The sequence below is a fragment of the Thalassophryne amazonica genome, chromosome 2 (genome assembly GCF_902500255.1).
Source record: "Thalassophryne amazonica chromosome 2, fThaAma1.1, whole genome shotgun sequence".
Taxonomy (NCBI): domain Eukaryota; kingdom Metazoa; phylum Chordata; class Actinopteri; order Batrachoidiformes; family Batrachoididae; genus Thalassophryne; species Thalassophryne amazonica.
In genome coordinates, this window is record NC_047104.1 from 54454892 (window position 1) to 54480673 (window position 25782).

The 25782-nt window shown below is 41.9% G+C and overlaps 1 protein-coding gene across 1 annotated transcript in view; it reads left to right on the forward strand.

The window, feature by feature from the left end:
* fto (FTO alpha-ketoglutarate dependent dioxygenase) overlaps positions 1-25782 on the forward strand; it is a 395093-nt gene that overhangs the window by 116755 nt on the left and 252556 nt on the right. Inside the window, 3 exon segments of the mRNA XM_034186276.1 lie at positions 1255-1380; positions 8332-8411; positions 10764-10907. Coding sequence (XP_034042167.1) covers positions 1255-1380; positions 8332-8411; positions 10764-10907 — 350 coding nt within the window.

The following is a 25782-nucleotide window of genomic DNA, read 5'->3' on the forward strand; positions in this document are numbered from 1 at the left end:
CACCCCATCTTTGCTTGTGAAAGGCTGAGCCTTTTGGGGATGCTCCTTTTATACCCAGTCATGAGACTCACAATTAGTGTCCTCAGTTCCCAAACGCTTATTGAGTGCTGTTAGAAGGAAAGGTGATGTAACAAAGTGGTAAACATACCACTGTCCCAGCTTTTTGGAAATGTGTTGCAGGCATCCATTTCAAAATTAGCAAATGTTTGCACAAAAACAATGAAGTTTATCATGTTGAACATTAAATATCTTGTCTTTGTGGTGTATTCAATTGAAGATATGTAGAAGAGGATTTGCAAATCATTCTATTCTGGTTTTATTTACATTTTACACAACGTCCCAACTTCATTGGAATTGGGGTTGTAGAAAAATTATTTCTCTTCTCAAATATAATTGTGTTCATCTGCTATATGATATATTTAACTTAAATTTCTCATCCAGAAAACCAATGATTTATAAAGGAAAATCATGAAAATTATCAGCGTTGCCCAAACGTTTACATACAACTGTATGTAACTCTAGGGACTGATCTGATCAAATCTGGGAGCATGTTCCAGGCAGAGCAGGTGGCTCAGTGGGATATGAGTTGAACTACCAATATGTAGACCTGGGCTACCCTTGGACAGGACACTTCACCTGCATTGTCTCAGTCCTTCCAGCTATAAATGTGTACTGGCCATGTTTGGGGAAGTACTCTGGAATGGACTGACATTCTGTCCAAGGGGACTCATGGACTCTCATCTGCTTGACCCTATGGTACCTGGGGCTTAGTACTGGCATCAGTGGACCTCCTTCTTATTGTTGTACCCTTGATAAGCTTGATCTTAAAACCATTAGAAACGTTTTCTCTTTCTAGTTTGCTGGAAAGTATCTTTCAGTAGAATTCACACTCACTAAGCTATTGTGATGTTGCATGTGATGTTAATCTTGATAGAAATGTCTGTCTGAAGAAGCAGGAGTGAGGTTATCCAATTTCTGATTGGTCCAGTTGTAATGAATGAATGAATGAATGTACTATTATGAATATTAATATTATTTTAATATACTGTTGTTTTTGGGGCACTTTATTTTCAGATACAGATTAAAAACGCTTGCACTATTTCAACATATTTCTACAAAATAAAGTCGAAGTTTGTAGTACTTTTGCCCTTAGAATAAGTCACTGTGTGTAAGACTGTCAATCCAGTGCATGAAATGTGAATATAAATGTGAAATGCAAATGTTACCGTGAGTTGGGCTGTGTTTGACTGACAGGTGAGACCAGTGCGGGAGGCAGTGGCGAGAAGCCATGCTGGAGGATTGGGCTGAAGGTGGCCTGGGACATACATACACCTGGCCTAATGCTGCCGCTGGAGTCTGGAGACTGCTATTATATGAGAGGTAAATCTTAAGCATGAAATCCAGTCCTCAAACAACTTTGCCACTTTCACCAGTGTTTCAACATTGATTTTACTTCGAAAGACTTGTGCAAACAGGTTGATCTTCACTCTTCTGCTATAGGTCTCTTCTAATGCTCTGTGAAGGACAAAGTGAACTGACATCTGCAGTGAGGGTTAAACACAGACCTTTGAGGTTCTGTGATATTGTATGTCTTAAGCATCTTTCTTACATTTGCATCCCGGAAGGACACAGTCCATGTGAATGTCACTTGGATGTGATTGAGGGTTCAATTTGATAAGGTAATGTGCTGGACTTGTACCATATGACATGTGCAGAAACAGCAGTAACACAGCCAGAGTATAACTTCAGCACAACTTTGGTGCAGTCAGAGAACCTCCTGGTGATGCCACGGCATGAATGACAATGTTACAGGCTCCACAGCAATGCAAGAGTTTACCAAAATATGACAAATTTCATGATAGAAAAAAAGGCATTTTGAAGTGTCCTGAAAATCCTGTCATGCTTAAAACAAGACCATGGTGCAAAGATAGATAGATTATCATTAGGGACAACTTCCTGGAGCCTCCTACAAGGTTTTCCATGGAATGGAGAAGGTGTCAAATCATGCCCTTCTGGGAAAGTGAGCATGGGGCTTTACAGAGGTCAAGAAAACCAAATATTATTTTTGTCCATATAAGTCCACTGAGCCTCTGCAGGCTGTATATATCATTACGGTCAATCTACAGCAGACCACATGGGTGTAAATTAAAGCTGAGTACCTCTGGCTGCAGCAGATATACGAGGTCTGTTAGAAAAGTATCCGACCTTTTTATTTTTTTCAAAAACCTGATGGATTTGAATCACATGCTTGCATGAGCCAACCTTGAACCTTCGTGCGCATGCGTGAATTTTTTCACGCCTTTCAATTGTGACATTTGCGTGTAAGCAGCCTTTGTGTGAGGATGGGTGGAGTCTCTCGTCGTGTTTTCTTTGCAAGGAAATGGCGGAACGATTGGAGCAGCGCGACTGCATCAAATTTTTCCAGAAACTGGGCGACAGCCAGGTGGAAACCATTTGGATTATTCAGACGGCTTTCGGTGACGATGCTATGGGCATCACACAGATTAAGGAGTGGTACAACTGGTTTAAAGACGGGCGCACAACGGTGGAGTGCGAGCCGTGCTCCAGGTGGCCATCAACATGCAGAAATGATCGGATCATTTCCAAAGTGAACGCTGTGGTGATGCAGGACCGTTGTGTGACTATCCAAGAAATTGTGGAAGAGGTGGACATCAGCACTTTTTTGGCACATTTGCCACCATTCGGAATATTCAGACGGCTTTCGGTGGCTTTTCAGTCGTGTGACTATCCGAGAAATTGTGGAAGAGGTGGTCATGTCACAACATGTCCTGTGAGACTTCAACACGGAGGCGCTTTTGTTCCGCCATCAGCTTCGTGCCCAAGCCATCGGCATGAATTTCGCTGCAACTCTTTTCATGGCAAAATCTTCTGTTACAGTGGAATGTGCCGAAAAAGTGCTGATGTCCACCTCTTCCGCAATTTCTCGGATAGTCTCACGACGGTCCCGCATCATCACAGCATTCACTTTGGAAATGATCTGGTCATTTCAGCATGCTGATGGCCGACCGGAGCGCGGCTCGCTCTCCACCATTGTGCAGCCGTCTTTAAACCGGTTGTACCACTCCTTAATCTGTGTGATGCCCATAGCATCGTCACCGAAAGCCGTCTGAATAATCCGAATGATTTCCACCTGACTGTCACCCAGTTTCTGGCAAAATTTGATGCAATCGCACTGCTCCAGTCGTTCCGCCATTTCCTTGCAAAGAAAAAATGATGAGAGACTCCACCCATCCTCACACAAAGGCTGCTTACAAGCAAATGACGCAATCAACAGGCGTGAAAAAATTCACACATGCGCACGAAGCACACGTGATTCAAATCCATCAGGTTTTTGAAAAAAACTAAAAAGGTCGGAGACTTTTCTAACAGACCTCGTATTTGCCTTTGCTTTTTGGCATCACAGGTTTGACAAGGCTTTCTCATGTGATAACAGTTATCTGGATCACACCACAAGTTTGCTTTCAAAGGAACAAGAAACTCAGACAATAAAAAAATATCTGGGGAATTTATTGTTATTTTTCCCTTTAAAATCAGAACAGACTGTAATTGGAATATGTAATTGTCACTTCTCCACTAACGCTGCGTTTACACATAGGCAGGACGTGTTACGAATGTCATATTTGCATCATTCTTGGCACATTCCTGACATTCTTAACGTGACTTATCGCATCTGAATAGGCTTCTTAATAGTGCGTGTTGGTGCATGATATTCGTGATTTTCGTGGAGCATGTTTTTGGCTGTCAAAAAATCTGACACGAATGTCATGCACCACCCTCATTTCACCTCATGTCGTGGAGGTTGCAACTGAGCGTGTTGATCCGTCTTGATTAGTGGTGATCCTTAATAGAGTGTGACCGCATTCTTCTCTGACGTGTGCACAGTTAAACCCTGCTGCACATTCAGTTTCATTGCCGCAGTATACTGAATAAGGACAGTGATGCCAAGTTGGCCAAAAGTTTCATTCTAATGTTCCTCAGGTGTTCCACCTGCTGCTGCCGCCCCTGATGTTTGGGAAAATGCGCGAGACGAGAGCCGCGTGGAGAGCCACACATCTAGCTCTCTCCGTCTCCATCTACTCTCTGCGCCACTCCATGGCACAGAGCCCAATTATGCATGCGGTCACAAAGTTCTTCTGCTGTGGATTTTGAGGAGCGAAGTGGAGCGATCTGAATTGTTCAGCAGCTGATGGACGAATATGTGTGCGTGTGTGTGGAGACAATTCACCTCATTCACAACATGACAGAACGTAACGATGAGCTGTTACGCGCAGTAGCGCGAAACAGCGCACAACAGCGCGGAACATTATTCTTGACCGTGCGTAATGGTTGCTGATAATTCACTTGCAACACGTGCCATTAATCATAACGCGTGGTAACAGGTTGCAACAGTTCCTGAGGACACCTGACGCCTCTGCCTCAAATCATCACATTCGTGATCAGCGGCCAAGAATGTATACTTCGTGGCATTCGTGGCTTGTCGTCGTTATGTGTAAATGCAGCATTAAAGGTGATATGCGTATACACATCAGTGAACACTTACATTGTGGAAAATAAAATAAGGCCAAGCACGACAGTTGTAATTAGGTACCACTGGAATGACTTTGTGTCAAACAAACACTTACTTTTGGAGACTAAAATGGGGACCATTTTATAATGTGAGAGAACATTAGAACATTTTTGCCATGTGGCATGTTTCTTGTGGTATGATCTGTCACACAGGTGCCTCACTTTTCAGAACAGAAGCAGATGGAGAAGACCATGTGGATGCACACGTTTCACTTTGCAGTGGCAGGTAGATGGCTACTTTCAAGAGGTGTGGTTGGACTAGTGTTTTGCCTGGGTGGATGCCGTCTAGGAGCCACAGTATTTCCATATTGTGGTGGAAATGGTGATGCATGTCACCAGCAAATCTGATTTAGCAAATTCCCGTGTGAAAGCACTTTCTATCACTGGTCCCATTCACTCCACCGCCTCCCTTGATGTATTTTTTTTCGTGGTTAAAATCATACAAAATCCTTTCTGTAGTGTTATGTGGAGGTATGATCATAATATTTCAGTTTTAGAATATAACTGCTGTGGTAGGGTGGCCAAGCAGTTCGTGCGCTTGTTTACAGAATGGAAGACTCCCAGTTTAAGACCACCCTTGCCCATTCTCCATGAAATGCGGAGTTGCGTCAGGAAGGATGTCGGGCAGAATGCAACTCCATCTTGGATCTGATGTGAGTGAATAAAGGGGGAAGCCGAAGGGATTTATGAGAATGTAGCCTCTGTGAAACAAAGAAAATAACCATTTTCTTATCTCATTTAATCAAGTTCAAAGTTCAAATGGTCTGTATCTCTCACTGACAGTCACACCTGTTCCTAATGCATGATGATTTACCTTTGGAGCAGATCTATCACAGACCAAAGACAGAATTGTCAAAAATATCGGATAAACACATTTTCCAGCATATTTCGCCAACCAGTAGAACTAGAGAGATGATATGAACAGTGATGCCAGTAACGCGTTACATGGCAACACGTTACTCTAATCTGACTGCTTTTTTTCAGAAACGGGTAATCTGACGCATTCATCTTTCCAAATCAGTAATCAGATAAAAATTACTTCTCCAACTCACTGTGCATTGCTATTTTTGTATTGTGGGTCGATCACAGCGTTAAAACTGGCTGGGCAGGGGGAGGTTGGGGTTTGACTGCTGTAACACCTCCTTTTAGCATTTGATGCTGCGAGCTGTTTGTCTGCTGTTTTTGTGCAACACAGCAGCACACCTGCACTGAGCTTTACAAAGATATTTTTGTGCTTTTTTCTTTAAAACTCTGTCCCGCTCTGTGTGTCTTTTCAATAAAAAACAGCTGAAGACCCGCAACATTTTAACAGCAAGTACTAATGCTTTTTTTTCCACCCAAATGCACCTAAAGTCTCTTTCTGAGGATGACATAATGTAAAAAAATGCTGATAAAACTTTCTTACATGTAAATCTGGTCATGTTTTCTGCATGATGACATGAAATCTACAGTGTGTAGGATTTAGCGATGTTTATTAACATAAACGGGACATAGCATTCATCGCCATCTGCGCATTGGTGTATACTTGTAACAATGAATCAGTGTGTTTTTGTAAGCTCATGGAGGCCATCATGTTGCACCACCGTGTAGATACAGCAGCCCAAAAGAGATATATTACTTAATTAGGAATCAGTGGTTGCTCTCTTTTACACTGTCTACTGGTTGGTCATGCAGGCTAACAAGTTTGAGGACCCTGTTTTTTGTGAAATGGAGGATCATACATTTTGTTTATCACCAAAGAAGCAAACTCTCAAATTGACGTCATTGTCTTGCGTCTACGGCTGTTGAAAGAAAAAAGTTACCCCTGGTTGTCTCCCTAGGTGTCTTCCAGACCCTGGGGAAGGGATTATGTTTCACAACTGGCTTGGGAACACCTTGAGATACCTCTTGAGTAGATAGAAGACTTGGCCAAGGACAGGGAAGTGTGGGATAGCACTGACACAGTACTATACTCTTGTAATACAGTAGTATGTGCATACAGAGGGTGAACATTGCCTTTCATTGTTTTTGAGAGTTGTTAGGAAACTAGAGGGGATGGACTCATTTATCTATTTTTACAAAGACAAAGAATAAGCGCTTCAATTGATCATATGTAGCTTCTAATCTTGATAATTCCTCTTCTCATAAATGAGAAAAGACGAGGTTTTGAATTCTTAAGGCGGGGTTTGTGAAGCTGCTGCTAGACGTTTTCATCTGAGAGCAGCGATGCCTGTACCTAATATTCAGCTTGACAGGGCTTGAAGCTGACCTCTTTTAGCTGGATAAGATTTACAACAGAACAGTCAGTTTCAAGCTAGCCATGATAATAGAGTGATGGGCTGTTGTGCAGACAATTCTAATGGGACTTGACTGTCGCGGATCAGTGGGGATTTATGCTCCACTTGGCGAGTACGCCCTTGACAGGCCAATTGCTCCGCAACGATAGCTGCTCGCACAGTCCTTGGCTGTCTGTCATTTTGTTGGTGCACCTGAATTAAACACTTGGCACAGCCAGTGAACATATGCACATACCTATAAATTTGCAAAAGCCACGTGCACCTACATGCTCTTGCAATTCCAGAATGTGGTGGTCTGCCTGCTCATAAAAAAAAAAAAGAGCAGCCACTGCTAAATGTTGAAACAAAGCATCAGTGTTCGCGGGACACACACCATGTGATAAGTAGTTTTGTGGCATCAAAGGAAAACTACAGCGGTGTATTACCGCAGACACCGTAATGTCTTTTCAGCACCATTTGTCGCCGGCTGGCCCTTTTGAACTGCTAATGTCTGAGCTGCTGGAGGCAAATTGAATCACCATCATTTCCACCCAAATGGAATTTCAGTGGTTAAAAAAGAACAATGCAAGTCCTGACACCCGGCCTGTTCAATAATCAGATTTCCAGCTCCCAATGCACAGGGGGACCGGAGAAAAGAGTTGACCCAATATATTTAAAAACCTGCTTCCTGGAAAAGGAGGACAAGTGGCAGCAGGCGCCGAGGTTGGAAGAAAGATAAATATTTATTACAGTTATCGAGTTTGCCTCTACTCCCTCCTGATCCCACTGAGGCGTCAGACGCGCCAAGAAAAGAGCAGATTGATGGAGATAATTTGTTATTGGATATAAACAGTTTTAAAGACGCAGAGTAATTCCGCCCAGAGACCTAATCCTTCACAATCTCATCAGGGTGAAGAAAACACCAGCAAGTTGTTTTGTTTGTCACCATCTTTTTTCCCCCCCTCCTTCCACCAAACAATAATATCTTCCTCCCAAAGCATTTGGCTGTTTTACTTTCAAATCACAGCATTACCCAGTGTACTCTTGCTCAAGGCGGGTGTAAATATTCACATGTGCTGTGAATGACAGCTCTGTCATGGATAAATTAATTATTGGCATGACGCAAATAATGCCAGAGCTGAGAAACATCTATACACACAAAGAAACACATGGCGGGATACGCGAGAAACAGCAGTAAGGCCTCTTTGTAATTCTCCTTTGATATTGGACAAATGTTTGTTGATATCGCTCTTCCGTCATGACAGATTGTGCACGATCTGGTTTTGTTTGGTAATTAAAATTAAAGTGCTGTAGTGCTCGTTCTTTGTGTTTTGGTACTGGACCAAGCGCAGTCTGTCTGGGTGTACGATGTGTCCTGCTCACTCATGCCCTGCTTTTCAGATTCTTTTTTTTTTTTTGTGGTGGTGGTGGGTCACTTTAATATTCATGGCTGATTGCTTATGATTGCTGTTTTACCTATATTTGCCAGATGACCTGAACAGCACTCACCAACATTGTGTCCTCGCTGGAGATGGCGCACGCTTCAGTTCTACACACAGAGTGGTCGAGGTGAGCAGACAATATGCTTATAAAAGGAAATTACATGATTTACAACTCAGTTTGAATTTATAACCAAAGTCCTTGGATTTATAACCCCACTTAAGAAAATGTTAGGACAGTATGAAAAATGCACCTGCAACAACAACAAAGACAGCATGAACCCAAGATATTTCATGTTTTGTGTGGTCAACTTCATTGCATTTGTTATTATACAGTATATCCATTCCTTTTTTTATAGCCTGCAGCACATTCCAAAAATGTTGGGATGTGAAAGCATTTGCCACTTTCCTTCTGACAAAACTAAGACATTTTGTCATTGAGGGTCCAAAGCGATGAAGCATATCAGGTGTTATTTTGTCCTATTGTTCCTGTTAACACTGTCATTGCTTTTGCATTTTTCATTTAAAAATTCTCCATAGATTCTCTCTTGGGTACAGATCAGTACTACAGACAGTCCAGTCTAGTATCCATATCTCCTTCTGTTTCACCCATGCCTTTGTAATGTATGTACAATGTGGTTTTGCATTGTCTTGCAGAAAAATGTGTGGACATCTCTCCAAGGATGTTTTAGAAACAGTATATGTTGCTCTTAAATTTCAATGTATTTTTCTGCATTAATGCTGCCATCACAGAACCTTTGCCCAGGGCATTGACACAACCTCATACTATGGCAGACCTTGGCTGTTGGACTTGTCCCTGATAAAAGTCTGGATGGCCCTTTTAATTTTTGGTCAAGGGCACACTTTGCATCCATTTCATTAAAAAAAAAAAAGATCTGGAATACTGATTTGTATGACCACAATATATGTTTTCTCTGGCTGATTGTCCAGCCTGAGCCCAGAGAAGTAGTAGTGCTTCTGTACAAGGTTAATATAGGCCTATTTTATTTCCACAGTAAAGTATTAAATGGCATTTGTGAATGTACTATGCATTATAGTGCTTTACAAAGGTTTCCCCAAAGTAATCTCTTACCAATGTGATTATATCAGCTATTGATGAATGGTGGTTCTTAATACAGTGCAGTCTGAGGGATCAGGGAACACAAGTGTGCAGCTCAGGCTTGTGCCCTTGCCTTTTACGCACTGAAAGTCCTCCACATTCCTTGAAATATTTGATGATATTATGAACTCTAGTGGGAGAAATATGCAGATTCCTTTCAGTCTTTCTTTGAAGATTTTTTTTTTTGAAACATTTCAATAAATTTCTCACACCTTTGTTGACAAACTGGTGACCCTCTACCCATCTTTGATCCTTAAAGACCTGGCTTTTCGTGAATACTACTTTTAAATCACTTCTTTTTTTTTTACCTCACTGCTAGCCCTAAATTATCCAGTAACATCTTTGCATGATGTGCATTTGGGGTGTGTCCATATTCATTTTGCTATTTTGAGAGCTCCTAATCTGAGTGCAAAATATAGCGCAGGGTGCAAAACTGTTCAGTTTACTGTTTCATGGGCTTTTTGGAATAGAATATGAAATAAACAAATTTCAGACCTGGACTGTGTGCGGAACCTGTCTCAATGCAACATATTTAGAATACTGACTCTTGTGAGATGTTTTCTGGAGACAATGTCTCCAGAAAAGCAGCTATCAAAGCTTCCTGAGGTGAAGCAGGGAGACAATAAGGTTAAGTTTTGTATTTTTCCATTAATGTTTACTTCTGTTTTTGTTGTGTGTACAAATAGAGTGCATATGCATCATGAACCCAGTCATATAAGGCATATCTGAATATTGCAATGCATAAATAACAGAACAGCTCTGTGCTTGAGTTTTGACCAGGTTTTTGGGAGGCTGTGGTGCAGTGACTTTCTGCTGCCATGATATCCTTGCTCCAACACTGCACTCAGTCACACCTCCATTTTAGATCAGCACACCTATGGGCGAACATGAAGATATGCTGCTTTGCAAACTCCTGATCAGATCTCAGAAGTGAAGTAGCATAGGTCCTGACGGGGGCTTGATGTGTGTTTCTTCATGTATAATTGGTGTTGTGTCAGGAAGGGCATCTGGTGCAAAACTTGCACCAAATTCCAATTCAGATCTGTACTGTATCTGGCAACTCCAAGCATCCGGCTGCAGTTGAAGGACAAAAACACCCATGACCACACAAATCAGCATTTCTCTGCTTAAGATTTGACAGAATTTGGGCACTTGGCATAAAAATTAAACTGCATCGTGTGTACACTTCCATTTATGCTTCCACTACTGGTCTGCGATAAGAGAGGAGAAGATAGAGCCTTGTAATTTGCTAATTGGGGTGTAGGTGGTTGAGTGGAGGTGCTGGGTGGTGGTAGGGATAAATGAACAAAACTTCTGTTATGGTATGACACTTTGTGACTGGGTGTGTCCCTTTCCCAACAGTGTTCTCGTGGGACCCTGACCTACATCCAGTCACGGTGCCAAGAGGCCCTGTCTAACCTGCACACAGACCCAGAGACAGGCTCCCACAGCCTGCTGACCCTACAGCCGACCACGCTACAGCACTGTGAGGAGATTCACAACGAGGTGGGGACTCAGAGATCGCCTACATGCCACAGTCCAAATTAAATTAAACTTCATGGAAGAATTATTTTACATTTAAAGCCAGCCCTGATAATTAAAATTTGTTTACCCAGACAAGGTTAAACTGTTAAGCATTATTATTATTATTATTATTATTATTATTGTTGTTATTATTATAGTAAGCAAAATTCAAGTTTTGATTCAGTCTCAACCTAATTTAAATCCTGCAGACTGTGACCTGTATATGTGTTTTGCATTATGACACACAGATGCATGTGTTGGCGTTTCATTTTATTTTCATGAATTAATGATTCTAAACATGCTTTTACTGTATTAGGCCATTGCAAGAGCCTTTGAATGCAGCTACATTAGATTTGTATAATTCAGCTCAGATGAAACCAGAATCGAGATGAAGTTTGTTGTGGCTTGAAGTACCAGATGAAATATGTTGACCACTGTGGACAGAATTTGTGTTAAAAACTTAGCTCACATTATTTCCTAATTAATAAATGCATTTTTTTGGTGTCGTAACTCTACCTCATACTAATTCAAATGTTCTGACACTGTGATATGCACCCATCGTGTGCCCTAAGGAAGGTTAAAAACAAATATGTGAAAATATGACATATAAAAGGAATACGTAAACAAAACACTATGAGCATATGATGGAAATAAATTTACTTCAGCAAATCGCTGCATTATTTATACTTTTATGAACATTTGCATAACCATGTAGACAGTATTGCTATACAAATCAAATAAATATGCACTCTTTGATAGAAATGGTAAATTGGCTGCAATTCTGTAGCGCTGATTCAGATGCTCAAAGCACTTTACAATGATGCCTCCTATTCAGCCATACACACACACACACACATACACAGCTACGCGCTGGTAGCAACTTGCCTGAGGGACCTTAGTGATTTTTCTGCCTGATGGGGAATCAAACTGAGTTAAAATCAAACTGAGTCTAGTTAAAAGTCTGTCCTAGTATATACTGTAACCACTGGTTGCACGACAGAATGAATTTTTGGAATTGACACATCCAGCCAAAATAAGGCACACCATTTGCAGTTTATCTGGATTTCGGCTGTGGCAGCAGAATAAGCAGCTCATCCTACACTTCCCTATCTTAGGCCAATCCCCCTAACTCTTTCTGGCAGATCCTGAGGCCTTCCCAAGCCAGCTGGGAAATATAATTCTGCCACTGTATCTTGGATCTTCCCCGAGGCCAGATCCTGTAAGACCTCTCTAGGTAGACAACCGGGGAGCATCCTCAACAGATGCCCGAACCAGCTCAAATGACACCTTTCAGTGCAAAAGAGAAGCGGCTCTACTCTGAGTCTCTGCCAGATATTTGTGCTTTTTACACTGTCCCTGAGTGTAAGGCCAAATAGAGGAAATGTAATTTCTGACACTTGTACCTGCGACATTATTAAAAAAAAATGGTTTTGGTCGGTTGAATTTGAATTTATTTTATTTTATTTCGACACACATGGTTGAATAAAAAAAAAGAAATACAATATTTACAAACACAAAACAAAACAACAATACAGCTAAACAGAAAACAAAATACAACATTCCAGAACTGACCAAAATCAAAACCCATGTGACCGAAAGGGGGTGGGTAGAAGCATAACTTATCAAGACCCACCCCCTTGTACCACAAATTCAATAAATACACTCACTACTAGTTAGATTCATTGATACACCCAAACACACATATATAAACATACGAGGGCTGTCAATAAAGTAAGGGTCCTTTTTATTTTTTTCAAAAACTATATGGATTTCATTCATATGTTTTTACGTCAGACATGCTTGAACCCTCGTGCGCATGCGTGAGTTTTTCCACGCCTGTCGGTGACGTCATTCGCCTGTGAGCACTCCTTGTGGGAGGAGTCGTCCAGCCCCTCGTCGGAATTCCTTTGTCTGAGAAGTTGCTGAGAGACTGGCGCGTTGTTTGATCAAAATTTTTTCTAAACCTGTGAGACACATCGAAGTGGACACGGTTCAAAAAATTAAGCTGGTTTTCAGTGAAAATTTTAACGGCTGATGAGAGATTTTGAGGTGATTCTGTCGCTTTAAGGACTTCCCACGGTGCAAGACGTCGCTCAGCGCTCTCAGCCGCCGTCGTCAGCCTGTTTCAAGCTGAAAACCTCCACATTTCAGGCTCTATTGATCCAGGACGTCGTGAGAGAACAGAGAAGTTTCAGAAGAAGTCGGTTTCAGCATTTTATCCGGATATTCCACTGTTAAAGGAGATTTTTTTAATGAAAGACGTGCGGACGGGTCCGCGCGTCGGGACGCAGCCGACGCGGTGCGGCGGCACAGGAAAAACACCTCCGTGTTGATAACCATTTGTAAAATCCAGGCGGGTTTTGATGGCTTTCAGTGGAGTGAGTATATGAGAAATTGTTTAACAGGCAGGACATGTTCCAACTTGTCCTTAAGGCTTTCAACAGAGGTGTTTTTCCTGTGGCGGAGCGTCGCGGCGGCTGCGTCCCGACGCGCGGACCCGTCCGCACGTCTTTCATTAAAAAAAATCTCCTTTAACAGTGTAATATCCGGATAAAATGCTGAAACCGACTTCTTCTGAAACTTCTCTGTTCTCTCACGACATCCTGGATCAATAGAGCCTGAAATGTGGAGGTTTTCAGCTTGAACAGGCTGATGACGGCGGCTGAGAGCGCTGAGCGACGTCTCGCACCGTGGGAAGTCCTTAAAGCGACAGAATCACCTCAAAATCTCTCATCAGCCATTAAAATTTTCACTGAAAACCAGCTTAATTTTTCGAACCGTGTCCACTTCGATGTGTCTCACAGGTTTAGAAAAAATTTTGATCAAACAAAGCGCCAGTCTCTCAGCAACTTCTCAGACAAAGGAATTCCGATGAGGGGCTGGACGACTCCTCCCACAAGGAGTGCTCACAGGCGAATGACGTCACCGACAGGCGTGGAAAAACTCACGCATGCGCACGAGGGTTCAAGCATGTCTGGCGTAAAAACATATGAATGAAATCCATATAGTTTTTGAAAAAAATAAAAAGGACCGTTACTTTATTGACAGCCCTCGTATATATACACACACACACGTATGCATATATATATACATACACACACACACACACACACACACATCCATATATATATATACACACATATACTTGTACGATACATATACCATCACATACACCTCCCAGTCATGTTACAGGACATACCCACATATACCTAAGCATACATACCTACACACAAGCAAACACTACATACTAGACACAATCACTTCACAAGGCTTTGTACAAGATGGCGATAGATTTGGACATTTTTGATTTGATATAGTTTATATGTGCTTTCCAGCTTAGTTTATTATCAATTATAACACCAAGGAATTTATTCTCTGTTACTACCTCTATTTCTGTATTGTTTATAGTCAAATTTTTAAATTTAGGTAATTGTTTATTTCCAAATATAATACATTTAGTTTTCCCAAGGTGGAGTGACAATTTATTAGCGTCAAACCAAGCCTTGAACTTTCCCAATTCGTTCTCCACCATGTCCAGAAGCTGTCCGACATTATTACCACTGCAAAACACAGTTGTGTCATCAGCAAAGAGGACACACCTCAGTGATCTCGACACCCAGCTTATATCATTAATATACAGTAAAAATAACAATGGACCCAATACTGATCCCTGCGGCACACCGCACGTAATTTCCCGGAGTTCAGAATCGATATTGTTAAAGTGAACATATTGAAATCTACCATGTAAATAACTATTTATCCAATCATATGCAAGACCTCTGATTCCGTATTGCTGCAATTTAGATAATAGTATTCCATGATTAACTGTGTCAAATGCTTTCTTTAAATCAAAGAAAATGCTTACTGTGTATTGTTTATTATCAGTTGCAGTCGCTATATTTTCCACCAAATCCATCACAGCAAGTGATGTAGTCCGAGACTTTCTGAATCCGTATTGTTCTTCGCAGAGTATGTCGTATTTTGATAAATAGTCCTGCAGTCTCTTAGCAAAAATTTTTTCTAAAATTTTGGAAAATTGTGGCAAAAGTGAAATAGGTCTATAATTAGAAAAGGTGTGTTTATCGCCGGATTTAAACAGAGGTATTACTTTGGCTATTTTCATTTGAGAGGGAAATGTACCAGTGCTCAGTGACAAACTGCAAATGTAATTGAAAGGTTTTACTATACAATCAATAATTTTTTTTCAATAAAGCCATATCCATATTGTTAAAATCAGTCGATTTCTTACTTTTGGAACCATGCACCAATTCAATTATTTCTCTCTCATCAGTGCCACCAATAAACATTGACATAGATTTATTAAATGATGTATTATTGACCCAGAAGTTATTCGATGAGTCAGTACTACTAGTGAGATTTTTCCCAACATTAACAAAATATTCATTAAAGTGGTTAGCAATAGACTTGTTGTCATTGATCATATTGTTACTATTTAAATGAAAAAAAATGAAGGATAATCTCTAACATTTTTACTCTTATTTATTATTTTATTTATAATATTCCATGTGTTTTTGATGTTGTTTCTATTTATAACCAGTAACTCACTATTGGTTGTTGTCTGTATCACAGTATTTGGAAAGAGGTGTCATTTGATTTAAAATGGCCATTCACTTTGAAGTTATTAATTCCGAACGAAATCTATCTTTCCAACTTTATTTGGCAAAAAGCCACACAGCGTTTGGAGCTGTGCACTTAGTCCCACAAAACAGAAATGGAACGGAGGACAATTATCCTTTCTCGCCCACAACAAGACAAGAGTCCCAGTTAGTGACTTGAGGGGGTTAATGAAGAAATTGCAGACCTGCCGCTTGTGAAACGAAGCGAGGCAGAGAACCGACGAAGCAGTGGGTCGCAGTGCTGCTTCATTGCTTCAAGCAGACCCGCTGCAGAATCCATTATATGCAAGTTTTACTGTATGCACAGTCTATGGAATTCATTAGCACAAGAATAAACATAATATTAATCTTATGTTCATGTGTCATTTCCCACAGTAGTCTAACACCCAAGTCATCATATTTTAGCACCAATGGCTCATTTTGACCTAATGTCAATCTGTGATGAGTCGGGTACCCTCGTTGCATCACTGGGTGACACGCAGGGCAACGCTAATCCTAATTCTAACCTTAGCCTTAACCTTAACCTTAACCATAACATAACCAAAGCATAGGTAAGTGTTCACTGATAATGCAGAAGTGAAGCAGGTTGTTCTGTGCAGTCTCATAGAGTAATAATGTAGTTGTCAAATATGCATCTCTTCATCCGTCACTAAATGATGCATCCGGGGTCCCAAATTCATCTGATTGTGAATGAAAAGGGCACTGACCAGAAGTAAAAGATGACAAGTTGGGATTGAGAATTTTTTACAATTTTGTTTCCTTTGCAACACTGGAGCCAGTGGTCACACTGAAAAAACTGTAATGGCACATTGAAGCATTGTAAAAGGTTCAGTGGTAGATGGCTACAATTGTACTTTTTGCTTACTTGGTTGTTTCTACTCAGAAAAGTGCCACCAATATAAAATTCAGGTTGTTCTCATTTGTCCTAACTTGTGATGGATGGTAAGGCAATAGCCTCTCCATATGTTATCTAAAGATGGAGTCATGCCCTGCTCCCCTCCTTAACCCCTTTTCACACACAACGAGTGATGCTGGCTTGGGATATTGAGGGATAGAGGGAGGTCAACATAGAGGAACGTGAAGGACCGTTTGCAGCAACTACCAGCAGTCTGTTAGCTTGCCGCAGGCTATCAGTTAATATAGCGGTTCACCCCTGGGCTCAGAGCCGACTATAGCGCCCACACCCACCCCTTTGGGGCGCCATGACAGATGAGTCTGACGTAAGGTTGTTTAAAGGTTGTAGACAATATTAATTATTCAGCACTGCCGAACAATAGGGCTGTCGACATCAGGAGAAGTACTGCACTAGTTGGGCTAGCAACACCTGCTAACTTGCCACATAGCACCACAGGATTACCAAGCATATTCCCCCACCATGAGGGCAAGGCGCATTTATTTAGGAAAGCATCGTGTGGGGGTGTTCTCAGGGGCTCCTGCCTTCCCTACCTGGTACTCGAGATGATCGATGTGGCCATTTGTTTGGAGCTGCCCACGAGAGCAGAACACCCACTTAAATGATGTATCGTTGGCAGAGTTATTTATGATGGCGGTCCACTTTGGTGCTTGGCGGGTGCATATTGCACAGGTCGTGTTTGACATGGACGACTGAGGAGCGAACAAGCCTGAAACGTGCAGGCAGTCTGACCTGAGCAGTGCCCTGTGGGCCTTTCCTTAAAAAGTGCTAAACAAGTTAGCACTGGTCGATGTGCAGTATCTTGCTAGAGGTTGACTTTTTTTTCTGAGGATGTGGGCGGGTCTAACAAGGCTGATGCAGAGCATCTCACATTGGCATATTTGTATTCAGGGAGTGGATGCAATGTTGATTTTGAAGTAGGGGTTGCAAGGAAGTACACAGAAATGTAGAAAGCTGAGCTTCCCACCAGTTTGTTAAGCATGGTCCCTCTCTGTCATTTTAATCTTACCTCCTGTCTCACGTGGCGGGGAGGTAGCCTGATATGTAGCAGCAATGCCACACGGCCTCTTTGTGTATGTTTGGCTTTGAAATGCTAATCCTAGACACAAACGTCTCGTCTCATTTAAAGCCACTGTGTCACTTCCAGGTGGGTGTGTGGCAGAGTGCCCTGAGGGACGTCTTCTAATGATGCTAGTCCCCCCACAGTAAATATTGAAGGGAGGGACTAGGCTTTGCCACATGTTCTGGCAGAAAGTAAACTGTGTAGAAACAGCTCCATGACCTTCCAGTGAGCTCCTTCTGAGGCTAACACAACGTCCATCTTTGATATGGTTTTGCAGGCTTTGGAACACAATATAATTGGAATCTTACACGTCATCTCACAAAAATCTGTACCATATACACAGTTTTTACATGTGTATCTGCATTTCCTTTGTAATTAACACTTTTATTTCATGTTAACTCGGGGGGGTGGGGGGGGTGCATATGTCTCTTACAAAACAATACTGTAGGTATCAAGGTACATGAACTAACAAACAATTCAGGGACAGTACTTTTTATTATGAAATGATTTGATAGTGATTCAGTCTGGTGTGATAAAGGGCAATCAGATACATTACTTTGTTTAATGTAGACATTCGTTTTTCACAATAAATTAGAATGCAGACAGTATGGTGGCCTAAGCCTGCCTCACAATTCACTGCACCTGTGGTGGACATGTATGGGTCTCAGGGAGTGGCAACTTGCAGGTGTGCCGCAGCTATCCGGAGAAACGTGTGTGAAAGAGTACTGGTGTCGCACTTGTGACATATGTGACTTGCGATTAATCACTGTTGTAAGCCAAGAGTACCTGTGATGCAAGTGGTCCACAAATGACAGTCACTCCTGATTAGTGATGGGTATTCATAAGATTTTATCAATATCGATGCCATTATCGATTCCACTTATCGATCTGATTCTTTATAGATTCCCTTATCAATACCTCCTGTGACTTTTCTATGTACTAAAAGTAGGCTTTACAGGTTTTCTATGTCAACAATATTTTATTGAGTCTTAAGGTATTTATTTCCTTTATATAGCGCCAAATCACAACAGAGTTGCCTCAAGGCGCTTCACACAGGTAAGGTCTAACCTTACCAACTCCCAGAGCAACAGTGGTAAGGAAAAACTCCCTCTGAGGAAGAAGCCTCAAGCAGACCAGACTCAAAGGGGTGACCCTCTGCTTGGGCCATGCTACAAACATAAATTACAGAAATAATTCACAGAACAATTCACGGACGAATATACAAGAATTGCTGTTGGTGCACAGGACAGGAGGATCGCCAACACAAACACAACTCCCATCTCTGGATGGAGCTGCACCTTAAACAGAGAAAAAACAGAATCAGGCATCAGAAAGACAGAATCAGGCATCAGAAAGACAAAAAATACTGTATAATTTGCCAGCATTAATCAACAAGAAAAACAGAAGAAATACTAAGGTGATCGCCGGCCGCTAGCCCTAAGCTTCACTAAAAGACCCAGAATTTAGGTGAAGTTGAGGCCGCGGCCCACTTCAATTACTAATAACATGAATTAAAAGAGTAAAAAGCGTAAAACAAAACTGCACCCGTATGCTAGCCATATGAAAGGGAAAATAAGTGCGTCTTAAGTCTGGACTTGAAAGTCTCCACAGAATCTGATTGTTTTATTGACGCAGGGAGATCATTCCACAGAACAGGGGCATGATAAGAGAAAGCTCTGTGACCCGCAGACTTCTTATTCACCTTAGGGACACAAAGTAGTCCTGCACCCTGAGAACGTAAAGCCCGGGCCGGTACGTAAGGTTTAATTAGGTCAGCTAGGTAGGGAGGTGCCAGTCCATGAATAATTTTTAAGGTTAGTAGCAGAACCTTAAAATCTGATCTCACTGGGACAGGAAGCCAGTGAAGAGACGCCAAAATGGGTGTAATGTGGTCAAACTTTCTGCTTCGTGTCAAAAGTCTGGCTGCAGCATTCTGAACCAATTGGAGACCCCTAATGCTAGACTGCGGTAAACCAGAAAATAGAACATTGCAGTAGTCCAATCTAGAAGAGATGAACACATTGATGAGGGTCTCAGCATCAGCCATAGACAGGATGGGATGAATCTTCGCTATATTTTGCAGGTGGAAGAAAGCAGTCCTCATAATATTTCTAATATGGAGACCAAAGGACAACGAAGGATCAAAAATTACCCCAAGGTTCCTCACTTTGTCAGTGTGATGTATGACACATGAGCCTAGGCTGAGTGTTAACTGGTCAAATTGATGCCGATGTCTCACTGGACCAAGAACCATCATTTCAGTCTTTTCAGAGTTTAAAAGTAGGAAGTTTCTAGACTTCTCACTGATGCAAGGCAATCTTCTAAGGATTTTATGTGAACGAGATTACCAGCAATTATCGGCAAATATAACTGAGTATCATCTGCATAGCAGTGAAAGGTAATCCCAAAATGCTGCAATATGTGCCCAAGGGGTGCTATATAAAGGGAGAAAAGCAGGGGGCCTAAGACAGACCCCTGAGGAACCCCAAATGTTTTCATGTCACTAAGGTTAGAGGTAGTGTTACTGTACAAAACACAGTGAGAACGACTGGTCAAGTATGACCTCAGCCATGCAAGGGCACTCCCAGTAATCCCAAAATGATTTTCCAGCCTATCAAGTAGAATATGATGATCCACTGTACTACACTGAGATCTAACAGCAACAGAACCGTAGTGGTGTCCGAATCCATTGTAAGCAGAAGATCATTCACCACTTTAGTGAGAGCCGTTTCTGTGGAATATTTTCTAAAAGCAGACTGCAGTGGCTCAAAGAGATTATTCTCAGTAAGATAGTCTACAAGCTGCCGTGACACCACTTTTTCCAGAATTTTAGAGCAAAATGATAGATTTGATATCGGCCGATAGTTTTTCAATACACTAGGGTCAAGATTAGGTTTCTTAAGTAATGGTTTAATCACTGCACATTTGAAACGTTTAGGAACAGATCCAGAAGTTAAAGAAAGATGAATAATTTCCAGCACAATCGGCCCAAGAGTGGGCCACAGGTCCTTAAACAGTTTTGTTGGTATAGGATCAAATAAACAGGTTGTGCTTTTTGTTGATGTTACGAGTTTCATCAGCATGTCTAGAGAGATACCATCAAATTCTGTAAATCTAGGTAATACCTCAGTAGTGACGCCCACCTCAATAGCAGGGTGTAGTGGCTGGGTTAAGGCATGCTGGGATATGTTCAACCTAATGTTATCTATTTTCTTCTCAAAGTAATCCAGGAAATCTTGTGCTGTAAAAGGAGAGCGAACTACAGGTGGTTGTCCATGAATAAGTGTTGCCACCGTGTTGAACAAGAATTTTGAGTTATGCTTGTTTTTGTTGATCAAATCAGAGTAATAGGTCTGCTTTGTAGCCAATAGTGCATGCGTATAGTCTAAGATAGCATCATGGCATGCAAGGTGGAATACTTCTAATTTTGAACAACGCCATTTCCGTTCTAGACCTCACGCAGGTAATCATTGAACCAAGGTGACTGCGATTTGGGGGAGCGCGGTTTCAACACAGGTGGTGCAATCATGTCGAGTGTCGTTTTGAGCACTGAGTTTAAACTATCCACAAGTCTGTCTACTGACTGGGTATTTGTCAAAAGTGAGGCTAAGACATCAGGCAATCTAGCTTCTAGTTCAGTCTTAGTTGAGGAGTTGATGCATCGCCGTAATGATAAATAAGGTTGTTGTTCCACTAAACACGGCAGTGAAACTGTAAACTTAATAAGTGAGTGATCAGAGACCACTGATGTAAGAGGCATGATGTCAATATTCATGACAGCAATACCACGTGCGAGAACCAGATCCAGGGTATTTCCAAAAGGTAAATAAATATGAAATTGGTCACTGCATTCTTCATCTCTGGACATAAAAATAAAATCTGTACATGGTGGATCCAAGATCTTTGTACATAAATAGAAATAAACAAAATCTGTAGTTTTTGTCAAAAGCATTTCCTTTCAGGTATTGAGACAAATTTAACTCCATAGCCCCTGAGCTGAATTCTTGCAGCCTCCTGTGCTGCATGTCAGGATGTAATTCATATGGAATGGAGGACTTCTTATTTTTGGAGAAAAAAAAACCCTGTTTAGGTCGGTTGTAGTTTGTTGTCTGTATTACAGTGTTTGGAAAGAGGTGTCATTTGATTTAAAACAGCGATTCGCTTTGAAGTTATTAATTCGGAAGGAAATCTATCTTTCCAGCTTTACTTGGCAGAGAGCCGTGCAGCATTTGGAGCTGTGCAGTTAGTCCCACAAAACAGAGGATACCATTATTATTATTATTATTATTATTATTATTATTATTGTTTCCTTTACCTGTGCTTCAGTTTATGAACCTGCGAAGTGGGTCCAGCTCACACCAGAGAACCATCGAACTCCGGTGTGGAGGACAATTCTCTTTTCTTGCCCGCAACCAGTTAGTGACTTTAATCAGCACAAGTGACTCACGAATAACATCTTTAAATGGCTTTGAGGTTAATGCAGAAATTGCTTACCCACTGCTTGTGCATCCCTGCTTTGCGCTTTGCTGCTTGCACTGCGACTCACTGCTTCACAGCTTCTCAGAAATGCCGAGCCCACAATCAGTGTAAAAAATAATCTTTTCCTGATACACACCCTCAAAAACAGCGGCCGCTCCGGCGTAATGTGAACTTAAGAACTGACAAGGAGATCATTAAGCAAAAAGGCTGTTGATGTTGGTGGATCAAATAATTTCTTATCGATTCTTAACAGGAACTTATTTTTGGTACCCACCCCTACTCCTGACTAGCATGTCACCTAAGCCAGTATCACTTTGTGCCTCCCCTCAGCTTCTATCACCTGCCTATAGAGGGCTAACACCCTCAGAAATTGCAGATTTTTTATTTTTATTTTTTTTAGTGAGGGGTATGAGCTGGAAAAAGAGCTGCGCTTTCCATCAAGGAACATTGTCAGCAGCAGTTTGAGAGTGCTATAACATCATGATAAACAATTCTGGTACTTAAAAATGCAACATTCCATTAATTCATGGAAAACATTCAAGTGTACTGCTCTGGTGAGTCACCATGAAAAGAAAACACCAACTAAATATTTTCTTGTAGGAAAAGTAAAAGGCGCACTGTAAGCAGCGGCGCTGACAGCTCTTCACTTTCACAACTTTGGGAAACACCTTTCATTTGATCACAACTCCTCTCTTTAAAAAAACAAACAAACAAAAAAAAAAACACATCATATTATTGGTGATAGGGGGAGGGATCACATTAAAATGAATTAGAAATTAAATCCACAGCCGTTTGCATCGCCATTATCAAGATCATCATTCCACATCAGCACACAGCAAAACATACCTACGCCACTTTGCCCAACTTTGCCATGTTTGGGCTGTGCTGCTCTCCAAGGTGCTGAAAGAGAAAAGTGAAAATACCTGTTGTGGGTCTGTGCCTCATTATAGCACTGCACACTGGCACTTATCAACACAGAGATCTCATTTTCATGGGGCAGAAGGATTTTCCCAATCTATAGACATATATGCCAGATTTGAGTGAAGTTTGCTGCGGTCTAAAAGTGTGACGTCATGTTTCCTCACTGTTTGTGTACCATGACATCAAACAACTCCGCTGCACCTCCTCGCTGAGAGAGAGCTGATCTCTACTCAAAGTTTGGAACACGCACAAAGGCTTTTGACGATCTCGGCAGACATCATCTGATGAGGAACTCATTTTACGCTTTATAACAGCGCTTTATAAGCAACAATGTTGACAGCAGTAAGGGATCATAGTTCAGCAAGACAGAAGTACATCTCATTTTCCACCCCTATGTGTAATGTGTCACCGCACAGCGCTATAATCTATAAGCGGTATAAGCTAATGTCACTCACATACTACATGTCATTGCGTAGCGCATACTAGCTGTGCTCCTGACTTGGGTCAGGTGTATGATGACAGTATGGGCCCCGTACATGCTGTATGCATTCTTGAATTTTTGCAAGACCCATAGAATTTGCATGTGCAGCAGTGAAGGTCTCTATGGGCAGTCTGCAACATTCTACGGTGCTGAACACATGCACAAGACACGCACATCTCATGTACGTCACATGCACGGTTTTGCCTCTTTTTTCCCATAGACTGCCTGTAGCAGCACATACGGTAAATTGTGAGGGAGGATTTAGTGGTTAACACTGTTGCTTCATGACAAAGGGCTTCCAGGTTTGAATCTGACATGGTCCTTTCTGTGTCGCATTCTCCCCATGTCTGCATGTGTTCTCCGGTTTCCTCCAACCTCCAAAGACCTGCAGGTTAGGTGAATTGAAAACTTTAAATTAACCGTAAGGGTGATTGAGTTTGTATGAATGTGTCCACCCTTTGATAGACTGGGTGTTATATGGCTGGGGGGGCCTGGCTGCCGGTTTGTTTCTGTTTTTTGGTTTTCCTCCCAGGTGGCGTGCGTTTGGGACTGAGTGGCTGTGTTGCTGAGGCTGTCAGGACCTCACCCTGATCACCTGCGACTCGTCAGGACTCACAGCTGTGGTGCATCTGGATGGATTGGAACATGTTGGCATTTAAGACTGGAGTGCACAGTGTGTATTTGCCAGAGACTCGACCTTGTGACCAGACTGGTGAGATCGTCGTCTCGGGAGCCATCTCATCAACAGCGGATGCTGAGAACGTCCAGGTTTGATGCACAGTCTGTGAAAGAGGAGGGGGTGAGGTTTCACGCTCGTCAGCACACTTCCTGAGGTACGTTAGATTTTGTGACTAACATTTATACAGTCAGTAAATGTGGTGTCCCTCACACCTTATTGTATTGAGCTGTTTGTTAGTCATGTATCAGCTTTCACTGCAGTGGAGTTTTGTGAACTGATTGTTCCATGCCTGCAGGTTGGGAAGCTGATCAGTAATCAAGCCAGGAAGTGTTTGCTGTTTGTACACCTTTAAGTGTTCTGTGTGTAGAGTGTGGACTCACATAATGGTTCCTTCTTTCACAGACTCGGTTGTTGCGGCCACCTGGGGGGTGTCGGCGGGGTCCTTGGGTCCGAAACAGCTTCTGGCTCCGGACCGTTAGCGCTGCTGGGAGCGCACCACGCCAGACCGCACCTTTTGTTATTATATTATCACTGTTATGTATTAAATTCAGTTAGCCTTTGAACCGTGCTCTGCTTATTTCATACTGGGTCCTTCAAACGCTGGTCGGTTCTCTGAGCTGCGTCCGACACATAACACTGGGCACCTTTCCACGGTGTACCTCACCTCTTGCCCACTGACAGCTAGGATAAGCTGCAGCCCCCCCATGACCCTTTACTAGAATAAGTAAGTTTAGAAAATGAATTAATTAAATTATACACCAAAAGTGGTATTGCTTACCTTCAAATACATTTCAGGGTTTTACTAGTGTGCTGTAGCTCTTTGGTGCTGCCTCTGCTCACCTTTTATTCACCACTGGGGGCAGTAAAAAACTGAACCAAATAGACTCTAATAATAAAAGAATAAATGTTAATAATAAAAATTAGACAACAATGCACAAAATTCTCAATTTAAAGAGCCTAAATTACAGAAAAAAAGGTAGAATTTAAGCCTAGTGTCCACATGTTCCCGTCAGTTTCCAGGTGGGCTCCAGACAGAATTGGGAAACAAACTGCATCCAAAGCCACTAAAAGAGGTGGAGCTAAAGCTGGCAGTGACCTTGCCACTGGTTACACCTATTTCTGGGATGGAAAATTTCGCTGCCTCCTTGCTGATCTTTAGGATAACAGATTGGGTACAGATCTGTATCAGTGTTTGGTACAAATCAAATGCTGTCGGCTGGCAGCAGGGTTCCCGGGACGTTGCAGACGACCGGTTAAGCTGCTACGAACTTGCCGGTGACCCGGTCGGGTTTCTGATGGTTTATATCTGTGTTAAAATTTTGAACCGTCCAAAATTTTGTTCCCCATTATCCTGACACTCCATATGGTGGGCGACATGCTCCAGGATGACCATGTATGCTCGCAGATGGATTGCGGTGTGGTTGGTGATTATCCAGTGACTATGCAGTTTTCCAGTTCTTTCTATGTGGAAGCCAACCACAACCTAACATACATGTGTACAGGAGGTTTTATACTCCAGTGCAATTTATACTCCAGTGCGATTTCTGCAGTACTCTGCAGAATACGGTAGGCCTGAGGCCTGTTGGTCCTGGTGCTTATCTCCTGATTCTGTTATATGAAGCTTATGACAGACTCTAACTCCCCCTGAATAGGACGCCAATATGATGTTGTGTGGGCCGCTGAA